An 18,996-nucleotide genomic window follows, 5' to 3' on the forward strand; every position below is an offset into this window, starting at 1 on the left:
TATATATATATATATATATATATATTCTACCTCTTTTACTCTGTTCAAGTAAGTAGCTTTTTTAACTCAGAACATGAAGAGCAAACTTTTTCCGGGTTTCTGTTTATCTGAAATCTGATTTTGAGAAACGTGGATCAGCTGCTACACACTGATGTTCAGATATTGCGAGAGGAAATGTCTGTGATTGTCTTTACTACAATTTGGGGGCAATCATTTGAAGCCCTGAAATCTTGTTATTGTTTTTGAATCTACATTACAAGCCCTATGAGTCACCTGATTGTTCCAGCAGATGTACACACACACAGAGAAACAAAGAACTCATCTATTTTATCCAATAATTTATTTATGTCTACTTCCTAACGGGCAGAGGAAACAAGTACAACCAAACAGCATCTAAGCAACATAGAAACTCCTTTTGTTTCCTCTCCTTTATGTCCTTTTATCAAACACAAACTTTGGATCCCTCTAACTCTCTCATCTTATTTTGATGCCTCCAGCCACCACTTAATGCTTTATCCTATCTGTAAGATGAGATATGAGAGTTATTTTTCCAAAAAACACTCTCTACAAGATCTGCCACACAAGTGCTTCTTTCTTTTGGAAACATTTTATTACCACACCATCTCACATCAAATAAACTGATTTCCAGATACAGTAACTACCGTATTTTCAATTTTTTTGAAAAAAACTGGAAACGTACATATATATAAGCTGCACTGGGCTATAAGCTGCTGGTATCTCCGCTGCTCCCGGTTTTCCATAAGGACCCAACAGAGGGCAGCAGAGGGCTGCGTCCTAATAAACCTGCTGGATTTATGAAGGACGCAGCCCTCCGTCTCCAAAGCCGAACAATGGTTTTGTTCATGCCGAGTTTATGTGGCTCTATTTCCCTCCTGTACTGCCAGATAGATAGCCCTCAACTTAAAAGCTGCATCATATGAGTGCCTGCTGCTAGTGCTTGTTCAAAGTTAGCACATTCTTCTTTGATTTACAATTTTGACTTCCAATGATTCACTTCCTGCTAAAGAGCCCCCTGCTGGCGGTTGAAGAAAATCCACAGAAAAGCCACACCAGGCTATAAGCCGCATGGTTCAAAGCGTGGGAAAAAAGTAGCACCTTATAGTCCGAGAAATACGATAAATGTGTGATTTCCAGTTAATGTAAAGAGCTGTTTACTTGAGAATGTGTTCTCTGGGGATTTAATTCTTAATGTCAGTGTTTTATGTAAAGTTACTGCCTGATATTTTCATATTTATTATCATACCTACTACAAATATTGCCATGCACCAATGTCTGATATTAAAACTATAGTTAAGTATTTGAATATTATTATTTTTTCGCCTATCTTGCTGTTACTCAAGTTGTTCTTATGCGATCTATGGCACAACTTGTTTCTAATCTGTAGATTATAGCTTTTCTCAGGGCTCCTTGAAAAGACTCTTGGAAACACTCAAACTCGGCCTATTTTTTGAACAATTTCTTTTCTTACCCGGTTCTCTGTTTAAAGTCTAAAAATGAGTAGGTCTTTGTGACATGCTCCACAGTAGCCTTTGGCATCAGTCCATTGGTTCCTTTTGAATGAAGCAGCTCTGGAGCCTTGATAAAGTAAATGGGGGCTAGGAAGCTTTTCAAAGATCGCTGTGCTTTTCAGGGCGTTTTAGTCAGCTATAGTTGAACAGCTGATTGGTACATTGAAGTGATGATAAAAGCCGGTCAGACAGATGGGCCAAAACTTTTTTTTTTCCTTTGCATATTCTGTAGATTCAAAGAACTCTTGCTGTTAAGAGTACTTCAGAGAAGTATTGAATTTTTTTTTTCACATCTTGTATTGTTACAGCCACAAACTTCAATTAACCTTTTAGAAACTGAACATGAAAGACCAACACAAAGTAGCACATTGTGAAAAGAAATGAAAATCCTAATAGATTTAAGTGGCTCTGATTCGGCTGTATGCTTAAGGTGGTTGTCTTGTCAGAGGCTGAATGTCATCTTAGTTAGGATTGCCAAAGCTCAGACAAGGTGACAAATATAAAACCTAATAATGTGATGGAATCTGGAGAAAGAGCAATTTTCTTTTGACTGGAAATGACATTAAGTTAAGGAACTTGTCACTTTGTAATTATTACTCAAAGAAAGTAAAGCAGAGGTGATGCTTGCTCATTGTTAGTGACCTCTGGAAGTAAGACAAGACTCTTTACCTTCTCCCTCCTGCAATGTTTAATCCATAACTGTTTCTCAAAGTAGCTCATAGTCCTGCTTGGTTTGTTTAAGATTTCAGTGTATTAAAGTCAGATACTGCAGTACAAGGGATTTTCTAGGTATTTCTAAAGAGCAAAGTCAACACAACTGGTCTATTAAAATGCCTTTTGGTGGTTCCTCTTAGCATGTTTTCTGGATTAGGGGTTCAAACAGAAGGCCTGTTTTCCTCTTATCTTCTGCACACTTTACATGCACAAGAAGTCTGCTGTAACAGATATATATATATATATACACACACATACACTGATGGATAAATGATGCATAAAGCGCATAAAGCTACTTTGTACAATAAACGTATGAAAAATTTGCACAGAATTTAAAAACTGTCTAGCATTTACTTCATGCTCCCCCTGTTGTACCAGAAGCATATTTATAAATCGCTGATCAGCACAATTAAAACCAGATTCAAACTAGATATCTTGACTCTTTCTGTTTAGCACGCTTTGATCTTTGATCAACACTTTTCTCTCATTTAGTTTCACAGTGCCAGTGTGGTTGATTGAACAATTGTGCAAGTAAGTACAATAAAATCAGTCGGAAAAAGGGAAGTCTACTCAGAAATAAGTCGCCGTTTTATTCTTCTACACTAACTTGTGCTCCTTGTAAAAGTGCCCAAATTAAAATGGTCAAACAATGAAAGCGAGTGTGTTTAATATGCAACAGTTCAAATCAAAAAAAGCTGAAGAGCTGATTAGCAAATGAGGAGCAGGTGGCTCATTATAAACAGAGTGCAGCTTTTGAGGGAAGACAAGTCACCAAGCTGAGGAAAAAGGAGCGGTATATAAACGGATATGGCCTACCTAAATAAAGCAAAGCACAACCAAACTCTCAGAGATTGTGACACAACGCTACTTTACAGCACACCACAGCTTACGGTATGACAGCAGTCACTAATTGCACGAGTTTTGCCCCTCTCATTTTTGCCGCATGTGCCAAACTTTCTGGAGGCTCACCTGGAATAAAATGCAGCGGGCAGTTGCTTCTCCTCCGGAGCTGTGAGATAAACAAGTCAGCTTGTTTTGACAGAGCTGAATATAGACCTTTACTTCTTCTGACATGTTGCATTGCTAGGCTGTCCATTAGATGCTTATGACATGCCTGCAGAATTCACAGAGGACAGGTGTGTAGGCCCCTCTGGATGGGACGAATTCTCTGCACAGCACTACTGCTGAATGAGACATCCAGCTGAGACAACCAAAGATTATGTTGACGGGCACCACAGAGAGAGGAGGAAATTGTGGTGCTTTTTGTCGCACACAAACAGAGCCAAATTACAGACTGAAAGCTGATCTATTATAAAGTAGCTGGAGGTTTTTCTTTTGTTTTTAGAGACTTTTTTTTTTTTTTTTTTTTTTTTACCGCCGTGCATTTGCGAACATCAATGAAACAGATGCAGCTGGAGGTCACTGTCAGACTCAAAAGGGATTTGTTTTCTTTTGTTAACATCTCACATCGGAGTAGATCAAAAGCGGAGATTTGTTTTTGTAATTATTCATTAGAGTTCGGGAGAAGACAAAATCACAGTTTTGCTCAACATGGTAGCTAGTTGGTCAGTGCACAGAAGGTCATTCAGACTGGAAACAAACAAACAACAAAAAAAACAACTACTATGTTACCAATGATTTATGTCCTGCGAATGTTTGTCTGTTATTTATAGAGGCAACCACGATCACGAGTCCAGCAGGGCACCTGGATGTGACCGTTGGAGAGAGCATCGTGCTGCCCTGCCAGGTTTCGCACGATCCGACTCTCGATCTGAAGTTCACCTGGTTCTTCAATGAGCAGGTCATCCACTTTGGAAGTCAAGGGGTCTATTTTGAAAAAGTCGGTGGGGTGAGTCCACGTGTGCATCTTTGCATTCCCTCGTTTGAGGGTCTTCCGTGTCACTCCCGTTTTCCTTCGTGGACAATTTAACTTTGGGCTGTCGTATCTGCCAATATGAGAAGGTTTTAACAGCAGATCCTTCAAGTCCTGTAAGCCGAGGTCTCGCCAGAAATGGCTGTAAACCCTTACTAGTCCAATCCTCTGTAGGAACAAACTTTGATGTGTTGTGCAGCAACATTAATTTCTTCAGATATTTAAGCTGCAGAAATAACCAGCATGATGCCTGATCTGTGTGTATATACTTTAGGCAGCTACTTAAACATATGCTGAACAGTTTCGCTTCAAAATCCATTTGAAGAGCTATGTTTTACTGAGCTGACAGTAACTTTTCATTAGATTAAAATAAATACAGCTCACTTTGTCTCCTTGAAAGTTTATATTTCCATTTGATTATAGTGACTCCTTGCACATATATAAAAGCTTTCTGAGTCTAATAAAATTATTTCAAAGTCCTTGGTTAAAAAACTTTGATATATTCAAAACATATTTTTGATCTTTACAAATAATTTATACATTACAACTGGGTTGTTTTTTTTTAGATCGAAGAGATTTTTCAGGCACGTACAGTGCCTGAAAAATCTAACCAGCTGCAGCCGTTAAAAGAAACGGCTGCAGCTGGTTAGATTTTTCACTTTTAATTTCAAAATGTGAGTAAATATTCTGAGGTTGCTCAAGAGGATCAATCCTGGTTTTATTTAATAGTTCTTTTAGAAAATAAAAGAACTCTTGTTTGCTCAGTTTGTGAGGTAGAGTCACCTCCTTCATTAGTGAAAGAAGTTTGTCCCATCTACCACTTATTCAGTCTCATTAAAGATCTTTGAATAAGGATAACAAATTTCAGCTCGCCTTTTCAAACTAAGCCTGTTTTGTACAACACCAGGAGTTTTATAAATAGTCTATCTCTGTGTTTTTTATTCAAACTCTATTTTTTATGCAGCTGAGTGCTACAGGGTATCTACCGTGAATTTATCAGTGCTGGTCAGGCAGCGATCATGATCCGAATATATATATATATATTTTTTTTTCCATGTGTATTTTCTAGCAGTAAACATCTGGTTGATTAATTTTGACTTTGAGCTATTCAAAACATGCATGATGTAATAAAATGTGAAAAGACAATTAATAAGATTGGTAGCAGCAAGAGCTTAAAGAGACAGCAGGCACAGAGTTAATCTGGACAACTTTGAAAGAGGTTATAGATCCTTTTGCAAGATTCTTTCTCACTTAAGTGAAATACACTTTTCACATGAAAATGTTTTGAAAACAGATACGTTAGAATATATAGATGTTATTTTTACCTTTTTATCAAACCTTGATTAAGGTGGCTAAACCAGCAATACCTCCATGCAAAAGGTTCTCCATCCTGGACTGTGGTAATAAAATCTGGAAAATATATGTTTATCCAAAAGGAAATATTCTGGAAAAATGTTATGTTGATTCTATATATATATATATATATATATATATAACATAGAAAATCATCTCAAAGATTTCCTGATATAATTTGATATTTGATTTTCCCTTTAGCGTATTTCATGTATTTTTTCTTCACCTAAATTTTGCAAATGCAGATGGGACATGTTCAGGATAAGGAGGGACATTTATTCATCTTTGTCTCGTTAAAGGGCAACCGACGACTTTAGACTTCTCTACTCACTACTTCATTCAGTTGTATAAGCTCAGGGCTTCTTTTTATGCCATATATTGAGTTTGTCAAAGTGAAAGATCTGTAATCTGTTCTATCCTGAGTTCTGTTACTTTAATGATGGCAGGTGTTTTTCAAAGAGTGAAGGATTGGGAGCAACTGCATCTTTATCTCCATAAAATGTCCCCGATTTTACATCAAAGTAGCTTCCAGTGTCGCTTCTCCCTTCACAGTTTCTCACTTCTCGGAGATAAGACATCAACTTTATATCGGCTGTAACTTTAAAGTTCAGAGTTAACCGTGTGTTTGGGATTGAGTGGTTTTCTGTAGACTAAAAGGAGCCAGCGAGTATAAAAAGAAATGGAGCTGAAAGAAGCTTTTTTAATTCCTCACTAAAAAAGTTGCCCTCATAAATGAGGATGGAAGCAGTAATCGGTTATTTAATGTCCCCGGATGAGCGCCGTCTCTCTCCCTTTCCTCAATGAAATAAACAGGAGAGCACCAGAAATTGCTTTGACATTTCACTTACTTTACCTATTCCCGTTATTTGCTTTTGCAACTCCATGACTCGGCCAATTAAATGTTTTTTTGTTTTGTTTTGTTTTGTTTTGTTTCCTTTATTTATCTTTTTTATTTACTGTTTTTACTTACCATGTGTTTTATTTCTGACACCTCCGTCTACAGCGTTCAGCAGGTGACATCATGATCCGGAACATCCAACTGAGTCATGCTGGGAAATACACCTGTGCGGTTCAGACCAAGGTGGACAGCGTGTCCATTGCTACAGATGTGGTTGTCAGAGGTAAGGATCCTTCTATACCAAAAAAAAAAAAAAGAAAAGAAAAGATTTAAAACTACCAGTGCAGGCAACCACACTCAGTTGGCTGAGATGATTGGATCATAAAGAGTGGAGCTAAAAGCTTTAGCATCTGATGTGAACACCCACAACGATTAAAGGCACCCCCAGTAGAGCTGTTTAAAATCCCTTGAAATGCACACATCTTTAATTACTTATCTTAACATAATCTCTCACTCTCTCACACACACACACACACACACACACACACCCCCACACACACACACACACACACACACACACACACGCACAAACGCATTTCATTTAGTGCAATAATTGAATTGGGAAAAGTTCTGCATTCAGAAAAGATTGCTACCAACAAATCCCAGAGTGCACAGTTGTTGTTTCCTTCTGGTATCAATGCCTCTTTTGCAAATATTTCTTCTGTAGCCAAAACGATTGGAGTTTGCAAAGAGAAATCTCCTTTGACAAACACATTTTTAAAAGGCTCTTGGTCTGTGAATTGAGAAAGGCCCATGAAAAATATTGAGTTCCCCTCTTCAGAACCACTTCTTTTTTGATTAAGTCGAAAATGTTAAATGTTGATCCTTGTAAATAAATAAATAAATAATACACGACTTTTCCCTACGAAGGCAACCAGAGTCCTTTTTAAAATATCCTGATGCTTCATCCCACCATTTGCTCCAACATGGATCCCCTGGGCCTCAGTGTCACAGATCATTCCCTGTACTGTACAGTGGGCAGGAGGCGCTTTTTCACAGAATTACACCCCCCCACCTATATATATATATTTTTTTTTATTTTTTTTTATTTTATTTTTTTGCATGCGTCACTTTCGTTTTTAATAAATTGTAAGACTTTGTGGCACAAACAATTTTGTTCCCATATTGCATGCTTAGACATTTACCACTTTGTCACACAATCTAATCAGTGGGGGGAAAAAAACAGTCAGATTTTTTAATTTAATCACTTTTAAGACCACATGATAGTACCAGTAGAGTGTATTAAAATGACTAGGTAACAATCACTACATTAGAAAACCTCTTATGAATACATTTTTCAAGAACTGCATATAAGAATAAAAGAGGAGTTTTGAATGGCTTTGGATAGGTTTTGCACTTCAATCATTTGGAGCTGCTGCTCTTAATTTCCCTTTCTTCTAATCTGTTTGTTCAGTCAGCTTTAAGCATGGCCCACCCACTGCACGTCTTATGTCTTCTTCCTGGTGTCTCCGTGTGAGTGAAGTGTAACTAATCACCCTTCCAGGTCCTCCGGGCCCACCTCTGGATTGCCAGGTCACTGAGATGACTGAGACTACTGCCTCTCTTTCCTGGAGGCCAGGGCTGGACAACCACAGCCCCCTCCTCAGCTACACCATCCAGGCTAGAACACCCTTCTCTCTTGGATGGCAAACCATCGCCACTGGTAGGCTGATGCTATTGAAGACATTTCCTTTTGCTCTCTGAGAAATACTGTTTAAATATGTAGATTTATTTATTTATTTATTTATTTATTTTAAAGTGAAGGATGTAATGGTTATTTATTTACAACACTAATAGTGAGGCGGTGGGAATAACACCTTGGAGAAAGATGTTTCCCCTGTATTGATGAGATCTTTGTCTTTATGATTCTCAGTACTGGGACTGTTAAAGGGGAAGCAGCTCTCAGCCACGGTTACTGACTTGAGTCCCTGGGTGGATTATGAGTTCAGAGTTTTGGCAACCAACAGCGTTGGAACAGGAGAGCCCAGCAAACCCTCGAAGAAGACCCGCACCAAAGAAATGCGTATGGATTGTTTTCTCTCTCTCTCTCTCTCTCTCTCTCTCTCTCTGCTGATAAATGTTTACATGACTGATGTCCAGTAAACAACATCAAGCAACCATCAGTAGCTAAATGTACTGTTTGACATAGTCAGAGGAGATTTTGTTTATTTAGGAAGAAGAAATCATCAACCAAACACAATTTTGTTTTGCTCTGTACTCACTCTTAGCTCATAAAAATAATTGGATCATTGGTTTCACAGGAAAACTTCGGCAAAGTCAAATTCAGGTCATTTATTTCAACTGTTTTAGGGCCAAGAAGACAAAGAAAACACAGAGTATCAAATAAAGAACTCAAGAAATAAATAAAAGTAGTACATGCCAATAATACATAACTGAAAAGTGAAGACACCTGTAACAGAATAGACATTGAGAAAGCCCAGGATAACGTAGGCCTATAACTATTACTTTTCTCAAAGAAAAGGTTGGAAAAAAAGCCAAAACATTTTTTTTAAAAGTCGGTTTGCATTACAGACAAAACCTACAGGTTTTGTCTGTAATGCAAGAATGTAATGCAAGCTGGTTCCACAAGAGAGGAACTTGATAAAAAAATTTTCCCCACTCGAAACTCCAAGAACTCCCAATAAATCTGCAAGTAGGAAGCAAAGTGCTCTTGGGAATATATGGAATGATCATATCTATATTTTAAGGTGGAACTTGAATATTAAAGACTTTGTAAGTAAGTAGGAAGAATAATGTAAAGCTCACTTTCACATTTAACAGGTTAGCCAAACAGGAAAACAAACCTTGAGAAGTGCTCTGACTTCTTTCACTTTTCATCAACTCTCGCTTCAGTGCCTTTAAAAGAGCTGAAGGCTTTTGATTGAAACTCACAAATACCAAAACGCTTCCTGTTTTCACAAATTAAAATCAGTCAACAAACAGCGTGACATGCCGATAAATGTCAAGCACTCTAGAGAAAAAGAGGAACACATCCTCCACCCATTCCTGCTTGATTTTTGCTCAGGTTCTTGAGTGTTTTCTGGCAATCAGAGAACAAGAAGGCAGGGTAAGAAGGAAGTGCACAAAATGTTACATGAGAAACATAACTGAGCTGTGTCTGAGGAAACCTTATTTGTTTGTTGCGTCCTCAGATTTTATTGTGTATTGTAGCCTATACCTGGAATATCTCCTTATCCACCAATGCACTTGAAACGGATGTATCATCTCTTAGAAACTTCACATAAAAGCACAAAGCCTTTCATGTCACTTAGGAAACATAAAAATAAGAATAATAACAGAAATAATTAAAATAAGGTTTGGCTGTGTCAGCTTTACATTTGGTGTTTTGTTTTTTTTCAACACCTGTTTGTGTCCAGCTGTATTGAAAAACTTCATAATTGATATATAAACTCTAGAATTTGGCTGAACTTACCGATGTTTTTGACCTTCTTAGTTCCCAGAGTGACTCCAGCGAGGGTGAGTGGAGGTGGTGGAGGACGATCAGAGCTCGTCATCACATGGGAAGTAAGTATACAAATAAATACCAAAGATCACTTATGTTTTTTTTATGGTTTTAGTTGCTTTCTAGTAGTTTGTTTAGGTTGTACTCGTGCTGTGTGTTTATGTTCATTTTTGTAGTCTTGCATTGCTAGACAGAGAATTTTCAAATGAAGTGTAATTGCGTGGTGACTGATGTAAAAGTGATTTTCACTCATGTTTTCTTTGCATTTTGATTTTAGTTTAAAAGACAGGAGTATGTGAGGGATACGTTTTCAACTTGACTTGGATTGCTCTGTTGTAATTCTTCCTAGCAGCTCACGCATTTAGTTTTCCTGTCACTACTCTCTTCATACTGCTGTGTTATTTCTGTACCAAATGCTGATTTATGCTTTGGGGAGATAATTTGGATCGTTTAAAAAAACACAGAGTTAAAACCTGTGATCCGGTTTGTTGGGTTAGATAATTAGATTAGAGACCAGAAGCCTCATTTTTAGGCCACCTTTTTGAAACACATGTCAACCTGATGAGATTTCACCAGCCCTGAAGGTGCTCTGTGGTACTTGGCACCCAGATGGTACCAGCAGACCCTTTACGTGTTGTAGGTTTTAAGTTGGAGCTTCCAGGGAACAGATTTGTTTGTGAATCACGTCAAACGTGTGCTTGATCAGATTCGGAGCTGCAGAAGTTTGGAGGCCAAGTTATAATACCTTAGACTTGGTTTTGTGATCCCTAAAACATGTCTAAACATCGCTTTGATTTGTTGCCGGGAAAATATTCCTGCTTAAGGAGGAACACTGTTTCCAACCTGATGGTTCTGCAGTGCTGCAGTCCCAAACTGTGTTGTAACTCTCACACCTTTCGATCAGAACTATCCTGAAGTTTTTTGGCACTTCGTCTGTTACACTCCCAGCATGCGTCACGAGCTGATGTCGATCTCAGTTGTCCCACTAGAGCAATTTTAGAGACGCCGTGACCCAGCTGTTTTGTCATTACCAGAGCTTTATCAAACTCTAAGAACCTTACTGTTTATTTTCAGGATTTAAAACTTGTGCTTAAAGTTCATCCGCTACCTAAAATATACCAAATTGCTGGCGATACAATGAACAGATTATAAGGGTGATTCATTCTGTGTCAGTAGTCATCATGTTTTTCCTATTTGGTTTATGTAGAAAAAAAAACAATATATATATTATTTTATTTTATTTATTTATATTTTTTTGTCAATGAGACTTTTATAAGAAATGATATGGTGGCTATTTTTACTGATCATTTTTAATAAAGCTGAATGAGAAAAAAGAAAAAGTAAACACCATTCATTTGGGCTAAACAGGAGTACAGTTATTAACACTGTTGCCTCACATTAAGAATATCCCTGAATCAAATCCTTTTCAGGGCTTTTCTCTGTGGAGGCTCTCTGCTGATACTTTGGTTTTCTTCAAAAACATGAATGTTAAGTTAAATGCCACTTTAATTTGTCATTTGGTGCGAATGAGTGTGTTGGTTGTTTGTCTTCGCTGTCCTTTTGGACTTACAGAGTTCTCGGTATAGGGACCCCACCTCTTACTCATTTATCTTTTCAAATTTGGACCAGACTGACCATGCAAAGTTTGGACCATAACATGAATTTTAAAACAAGCATTTGCTCTTTCAGTAACCACACTTTGGCCTCAACGCTAAAACATGAGTCAATCTCAGCCAAACTGTTTACTGAACTCTTTTAGGTGAATCAGTTCAATACTGCATTAGTCCATATTTAACACTTGGCTGGATTAGCAAAATATCCCAGATTTGGTTGTTTCGTTCGGCATTAAATTTACAGTACATATGCATTTCTGTGAATTCTGTCATTCAAGCTTGTTTCTAATGAGTCCTCTGCCTGCCGTCTCCTGCCTGCTGCTCAGCCGGTTCCCGAGGAGATGCAGGGCGGTCCGGGCTTTGGCTACGTGGTGGCGTTCCGCCCACTTGGGGCTCAGGGCTGGATGCAGGCTGCCGTTACGTCCCCCGATGCTTCAAGATACGTATTTAAGAACGAGACCATCCCTCCCTTCTCCCCTTACCAAGTCAAAGTCGGCGTTTACAACAACAAGGGGGAAGGACCTTTCAGCCCGGTTACTACCATCTACTCAGCAGAAGAAGGTGCGCAAAATAAAGCATCTGTCTTCCAAAACCGTATGAAGTCACCTCTGCAGACAGTCCAAAAATATATTAACAAATTATTATATTTCCAAATGTTGAAACTGGTATGTCAGTTTTGTATTTCTGCAGCATCAAACCCCCATTCTCTTGTAATACTGTTTCACTTGTATGTGAAATATAACACCCTAAAAAAGGGAGGGGGTGTTTCTGCACACAAAACAAATTTAGCTGCAGTATTTTTCTATTTTTTACAGTCATGCTGTGTTTGTGGGTGTAGAGAATGCATGTAATTGTAAGCATCATGTGTGCCTCAGAACCCAGCAGAGCTCCAGTGAGGCTGAGGGTGAGGAGTGTTTCAGCAACTGAAGTGGAGGTCACCTGGAAGCCGCTGGCGTGGAGCAACAGCCGCAGACGTATCCTCGGCTACGAGGTCAGGCCAGCAGATGCTCACGTAATTTGACATGTAAAGGATGCAGACAGAATTGGCCTTATGTTTTTGTTTTTCTTTTTTATTATTTAAAAGCGAGGTGTTCTCTTTGCGTTTCCTGTGTTATTGTTTATTTAAAATCAATTGTTTTACACTTCATGCAACAAGGGCAGGAGTTAAAATAATGGACTCGAACCGACGAAGTGTAACCTGAGCATCGTTTGTGTTTAGCTGCTGTACTGGGGAGAGAAGGAAAAGCCGGATGCAGCCAGCGTGGTCAGAACAGAGGGGAATAAAACATCAGTACTCATCAGGGATCTGGAGGGCAGCAGTACCTATTACATGTCCCTGCGGGCCTATAACAGTGCCGGAGTGGGTCCACAGAGCAGCATAGTCAATGTCACGACCAAGAAACCACGTAAGGACTCCACTTTAAAGATGCTGTTGGCGAATGGAAATGTCCTTTTGTGTGTTGTATTTTCCTTGTTCCTGTCTTTTTTTCTTCTTTTTTTTTTTTGCTGTTTCTTCATTTCCCCCTACCTTTAGGGCCAGAGTCTATTGAGCACATATTAGATTGAGGAAAGTGGTCAGCACCAACTGTAGGAAGATTACGGCTTAGCCTTTTCGCTGCGTCAGCTGATATTTTACTAAATTTGTGTGTTGCAGCCATACTTAATAGAGTGTTTTTCTAAGGGGGGGGTTATTAAACAGTTTGATTGAATTTGACTGGTTGCACTGAATTGAATTGATCAGTTTTCTCTAATACACACAGGCCCAAAATCAAGTATGCACCCTAATATATATTATTGCTTCTCCTAAACCAAATATTGATGGGGATGTATGTATACATCAGCGCCTGTGTGTATAATTTTGACCCGGTCTTGAAAAAAATCTATAATACGTGATAATGATGATTAAAAGTCTATTGAATTTCTTTGTTGTATAATTATCCCAGCACAGAAAAGGAGCAGCTCAAATAAATAATTCAGGAAGTAAATTGATATTGATATTCTTTCCCAAGATAAGTGAACTACAACGGAAAAACTCAATGAGGGATTTTTCACCCTCAAAATATCTGTAGTCGCTGTTATAAATATCTTTTTGCGTGCACAGATTTATATGTAAATATCTGTTTCATTAACTGTCAGCGTGTTTCGACAGTCTGGGGAAAGATGGATCTTTTTGCCCGATTTTTCTTGTACCTTGAATGCACCATTCACTTACTTTATGGGCTCTGCAGTGTATATTCCTGTGTCATAAGCATATGCACAAATATTTAGGCATGCTCAACAGAACCTTGTGGTGCAGATTATTAAAAAAAAAAAAAAAAAAAANATGCACCATTCACATACTTTATGGGTTCTGCAGTGTATATTACTGTGTCATAAGCATATGCACAAATATTTAGGCATGCTCAACAGAACCTTGAGGTGCAGATTATAAAAAAAAAATAAAAAAAAAACACTTTTCAGTCAGGGATGTGACATTTTAACATGTTTAGCTTTATTTGATGTTGGATGTTTGAAAATCTTCCACTTCTTCAAATAATGCTTTTCCTAGCAGAGACCACTACTAACAGAGGCTTTGCAAACTGCCGTCAAGTTCTTGTGTGTCTGGGTTACTTATTTATTCAGCCACTTGATGCTGTTCTTCTTGCACTCATGCCACACCCTGCCGTCCGTTTCCAGCTCCCAGTCAAGCCCCAGTTAAAATCATGTGGAACACGTCCAACTCCAAAGTCATTCTGCGGTGGGACCAGGTGCACGCCTTGGAGAACGAGTCCGAAGTCACGGGATACAAGGTAAAAAGTGGAGAGTTTCACACTTTGCTGTAAAGAGGTCGCACCTGGGAGGAATCACAGCTAAAATGAAGAGTGCATAGTTTTATACAGACTTATAGTCTATTTACATCATTTTTATGGCTATTGGTGTATTGTGCAGTTGCATTAGCCTGTAGGTACCTTTATGCTCTTTAAAACAGCATCACTAGAAAACGACCGTAACAAATCATTGGGTAACTCTGTTTAAAGAGATGGGGAAATGTTTTCTAGATTCGTAATATTAACAATAGATGGTATGTTTAGGTGGTTGTTTTTCCTTTCTAACCCCTCCACCCTAACCCTTTATGTTAGTAGTATATTGATATTGATATTCTTAAGGAGGAGAAAACCACGAGTTTTCTCCTCCTTACATCCTTAAAAAGAACATTGAACTCTCATGTTAAAGAAATCTTCAGCGGACCTGTCAGTGTCCTTTAATACCACTACCTCGCTGGGGCTCAAAAGCAAGGAAACTCAAGAGGCTAAAGTGGCATTTCAAAAAGGCAACATCTGAACTCAAGCAGCAAAAGGTTATGCAAAAAAAAAAAAAAAAAAAAAATAGAAATCAGCCCTGCACAAGCTAAGCACAGGAAAATACAGCGGTAAAACCTTTAGAAAATTTTTTTTTGAATGATTACTGGATGCTTAAAGTCTGGCGAACAACCACGGTGACACAAGTGGGGTTAGAAACGGCAGACATGGGGATCAGCAGTGGGAGGCAGGGGTTGGCGCGAGGCCAGAGCAGGCAGGAACAGATAAGACCGAGACATAGTAGCAAGAGCCAGAAAGACAAGACAGATAAGTATTTCATGATGAAGCAAAAAACCAGAATATATTTATGACTAAAAGGGTTTATGCTCATCTTCACACTGTAAAATATTGATGTACAATACAAAATATTGTCTACTCTAAAGCCACGGCATTTTAGCAAGCATCGAATAAATAAGAAAAGTGTTTTCTTTTTAAGGTAACCAAGAATTTACTGTATATGATAAACACACTAGCATTCAAATATTACAGTTTCTTTGCTCAACTGTGGAATATGTAATATTGTAGAAAATGACACCTCTATATGGGCCCAATGAAGCACCTTATGCAGAGACTAGGGAGCTGGGCAGTGATTCTTTAATAAAGAAAAAAGTAGCAAATCAAAGAATCTGATAGAAAAGTAAGAATTCAGTGGACTTTAGACATTATTATAATATGTGACACAGACCAGAGAAAACTAAAGATATGCACTTACTGTGATAATAATAATAATAGAACAGAGAAACGACACAAACAAACTTGAACAAAATTAAGTAATCAGAAGGCAGACAAGCATTTATCAATATCACAATTAAAATCTGACAAACTGGATTTTTTTTATCCGGGAGTTTTGATCACATATAAATTCCGAAAATCCACTTTGTTATCCGTACAAACGTCCTAGGTCCAAAATGAGAAATTTCTATCAATCTGGGATTCTTAAGGCATTTCATCATCAATATTAGGTTATCAAAAGCATTGAGATGACGGAGAATTTGCATTTATTAATCAAGTCAGAATTGTCTATATATACAAGTGAGTGGATTAAAAGAAATAGATTTCATTCCCCACCCGTGACAGCTACGTTCTTGATTAAATATCTTTCAGTTCAATTTGCGTAGCACCAAATTACAAAAAATAAATAAACAAATGTCATCTCAAAAGTTTATTACAAGACTAGTAGGTCTAAATAATATTCAGTAGAATCCACGTTGTTCAAACTAATTTCAGGTTTATTGAATTCTTTTTAGTAAAATACGATCATATTGTCACTAGTAACTGCATACAGTCCAGCTCAATGTTAATGATAATAGAGTACAATCGAAGGTAGCCCATCTTTTAATGCCCGAAGTTAAAATTAAAATCTAATTTTACTCACTTTGCAGCAATCTTGTGTGTTGACCAAGCATGTGGCGACAGTGGAAAGGAACTGTCTTATAACAGAATCCTCCAGCAGTAGGAAAACTGACCTATGTCTGCATATTGTTGAATGCCGATGATCCAGATAGTGTTTTATCACAATAAAAAGTTGCTCTACAGTAAGCAGAGCTCAGCAGGTGGTAAAACAAGCATCCGTAGCACAAGCAGCAATTAAAAAGTCCAGATTAATAAACCCTCATAAGACCGGATCTTCACAGCTCCACCGAAGGGGCCATTGCAAATGTTTGCAGTGTTATTGAGAGACTTGTTTAAATCTGATTACTAGACATTAATAAAACCTCTTTATTCGATGCCAAGTGCCTGGAATGACGTGAAGCCGTGACACAGACATTTAAACTCTGTTTCCCTGTAGGTGATGTACAGCCAGGACAAACACAGCCGCCCTAGCGTGGTGGAGACCAACAACACCTCCTTGGAGTTGTCACTCCCAACCAACCAAGACTATGTCATCCAAATTAAACCGTTCAGCGAGGGAGGGGAGGGCATCAGCAGTCGCCAGATTACCATCCCCAAAGTGGAAGGTAGGACGGCGATCACAATAAAAGTCTCTTTAAAATGCATGTTTATACTATTGTTAACATACGAATTCAAATTACTTTGGTCCTGCTTTATTTTTTTACCCGTCTGCTGCTTTGTAGCTTATTGTTCTCCGTTTCTACACAGTAAGACGGTGACTTTGAATAATCTCATAGATGAAAGTGTGAATATCCACTTAAACCCTCTAAACACATCTCACAGTTGCATTTAATTGATAAATTACTGCACGCTTCCATATGACTCATTTTTCACAGTAAATCCTGCTAAATGTTTTTTTTTTTTTTTTTAAATCAAAATATATATATTTTTTCCTCACACAGTAGCCGTTAAAATTGTAGCTTTTCCACACATGATCAAAGTAGCAGAATGGTCTCCATCGTGCACTTAAAGCTGAAAGTGGACGTTTGCTTTTGATGAAAACTGTCTGTTGTTCCAGCTCTTCCACAGTCTTCATGAGTGCGCTTGTTGTGCTACTGCCACCTAGTGACATATAGGTGTACTCGCACCAAAAGGTTCAAATAACTATACAGGAAACGTTTTTTTTTTTTTTTATAGATACAACACTTTTGTACATTATAGACACAAGCTTTTGGTTTTGTTTAATTCTAATCTGATTCTGTATCCCAGGTTCCATAGCAACGGGAGCAGCTCCAGAGTCCTTGGGATTTTCAGCGGTGAGCCTTGGAGCTGTAGTTCTCACAGGCAGAATGCTGCTATGACAAACATCCAGATATTGCAGCTTCTTATTCAGAGTGGAAGGACAGCAGGTCAGAGACGACACAAGGCCTAAAGCCTAGTTTCCTCCTGCTCCCTTCTCCACCCTACCATGTCTCTCCTCTCTGCCCCACAAAAGGTCTTCTTTGTGAGCGAAGATCCTTTTCTTCACTTTTCTAAAGTGGTTGCTGAAAGGAAGTGCCGCTTTCAGAATTTGCTTTTGTGAAACCGAAAGGGACGCCTTGACTCGACTGACTCCAGCCTTTTTTTGAAGATGAGTTTTTCTCATCTACTTTCTAACTAGTGGATATTCTTGTATGTTTTTCACCTTGGAGGATAAATTAGTACATGTACATGCTCTCCCAAAGGAATTGTGCGGGTTATTTTCTAAAAGGATTTATTTAGTCTGTGTACCACTGAGCTTTTCCTTCAGAAAACGGAACTGAGAGTGGAGGCGACCTACATCGCTTACTTGCTTATCTAAAGTGGAGATTTACTTTATTGGAGGTGAGAAGTGTTTCTCTTTGAGAGGAAATGATCATCCCATCAAATGGAATAAAAAAAAAAAGTGGGGATTAAGCTTCACTGCTTTAAGACAAAACAGAATTTGGGACCCTTCTGCTCTTTCCTGCTTCGATTCCTAACATTACAAGTGGCCATAAAACTGACTGGAACCAAAGTGGCTGCCACAGTGCAGCCATGCCTGCTGCATTGTGGGAAAAGGCAGCCTGTACTCGCATTGCTTAATTTCTGTCAAGCAGCTGGCTTGTGTAAATGATAAATGTCCCATCTTGCTCCGTCATCAGTGTACAACCAAGACATACATGTATGAAATCCTCAGGTCCCAAATGAGCCTTAAGTCTTATGATTACCATCCGACTTATCATTCAGGACAACGTTTGTTTTTGTTGGTCCACCTTGTATCTTAGCTCTCGCTGAATCATATCTTTGAATGTTTCGAACTTGGGGGGAGGGGAAACTAAACGCTTTTTGTCGTCTTTCTGTCCTGATGAGCATTGTTATACAATAGGTGGTCCTGTTTTCTGACTTTTCTAGCAGTTTATATCAAAACCAGCTCAGTGTTTCACTGTCGGTTGGTCAACGTGTGTGTGTGTGTGTGTGTGTGTGTGTCTTGCACACACACAAGTGGTTTGAAAGGATCAGTCTGCTTTGAATAAAGATCATGCCATTTTCCTCATTTCTGTCCCTGTTGCAGCGTTGGGCCAAATGTTCTTTAAATTAAAGTGTTGCCTTTCATTTCGCTCATGCGGTTAAGATTTTGACAACCTTTTACATCACTTCTACATCTCTACCTTTTGCCTTCTGAAATATTACACCAACATAAAAATGCCCTTTGTTGACCTAAAAGTTACTCCATTTAGCTCTCGTGTAGTTTTTCAAGAAAGTAGTGCTTATATAAAGTGGATGGAAAACGATGGATGGCTTTCAAAATGTTTTTTTTTTTTTTGCCCATTTTATTACCCTGGAATCAAATACAGTACAAGTAATTGCCTTCAGATGCCACTG

The 18,996-nt window shown here is 38.4% G+C and overlaps 1 protein-coding gene across 2 annotated transcripts in view; it reads left to right on the top strand.

Moving 5' to 3' along the window:
* cntn3a.1 (contactin 3a, tandem duplicate 1) overlaps positions 1-18,963 on the top strand; it is a 92,747-nt gene extending 73,784 nt beyond the window's left edge. For both annotated transcript variants that reach the window (XM_007553336.2, XM_007553337.2), the window contains exons 13-23: positions 3,917-4,092; positions 6,473-6,590; positions 7,872-8,030; positions 8,241-8,390; positions 9,822-9,892; positions 11,770-12,004; positions 12,319-12,434; positions 12,663-12,849; positions 14,120-14,232; positions 16,571-16,739; positions 17,383-18,963. In XM_007553336.2, coding sequence (XP_007553398.1) covers positions 3,917-4,092; positions 6,473-6,590; positions 7,872-8,030; positions 8,241-8,390; positions 9,822-9,892; positions 11,770-12,004; positions 12,319-12,434; positions 12,663-12,849; positions 14,120-14,232; positions 16,571-16,739; positions 17,383-17,474 — 1,586 coding nt within the window. In that variant the 3' untranslated portion in view covers positions 17,475-18,963. The remainder of the gene's footprint in view (positions 1-3,916; positions 4,093-6,472; positions 6,591-7,871; positions 8,031-8,240; positions 8,391-9,821; positions 9,893-11,769; positions 12,005-12,318; positions 12,435-12,662; positions 12,850-14,119; positions 14,233-16,570; positions 16,740-17,382) is intronic.
* Positions 18,964-18,996: the final 33 nt, after the last annotated feature.

Source organism: Poecilia formosa, unplaced genomic scaffold (genome assembly GCF_000485575.1).
Source record: "Poecilia formosa unplaced genomic scaffold, Poecilia_formosa-5.1.2 Scaffold56, whole genome shotgun sequence".
Taxonomy (NCBI): Eukaryota; Metazoa; Chordata; class Actinopteri; order Cyprinodontiformes; family Poeciliidae; genus Poecilia; species Poecilia formosa.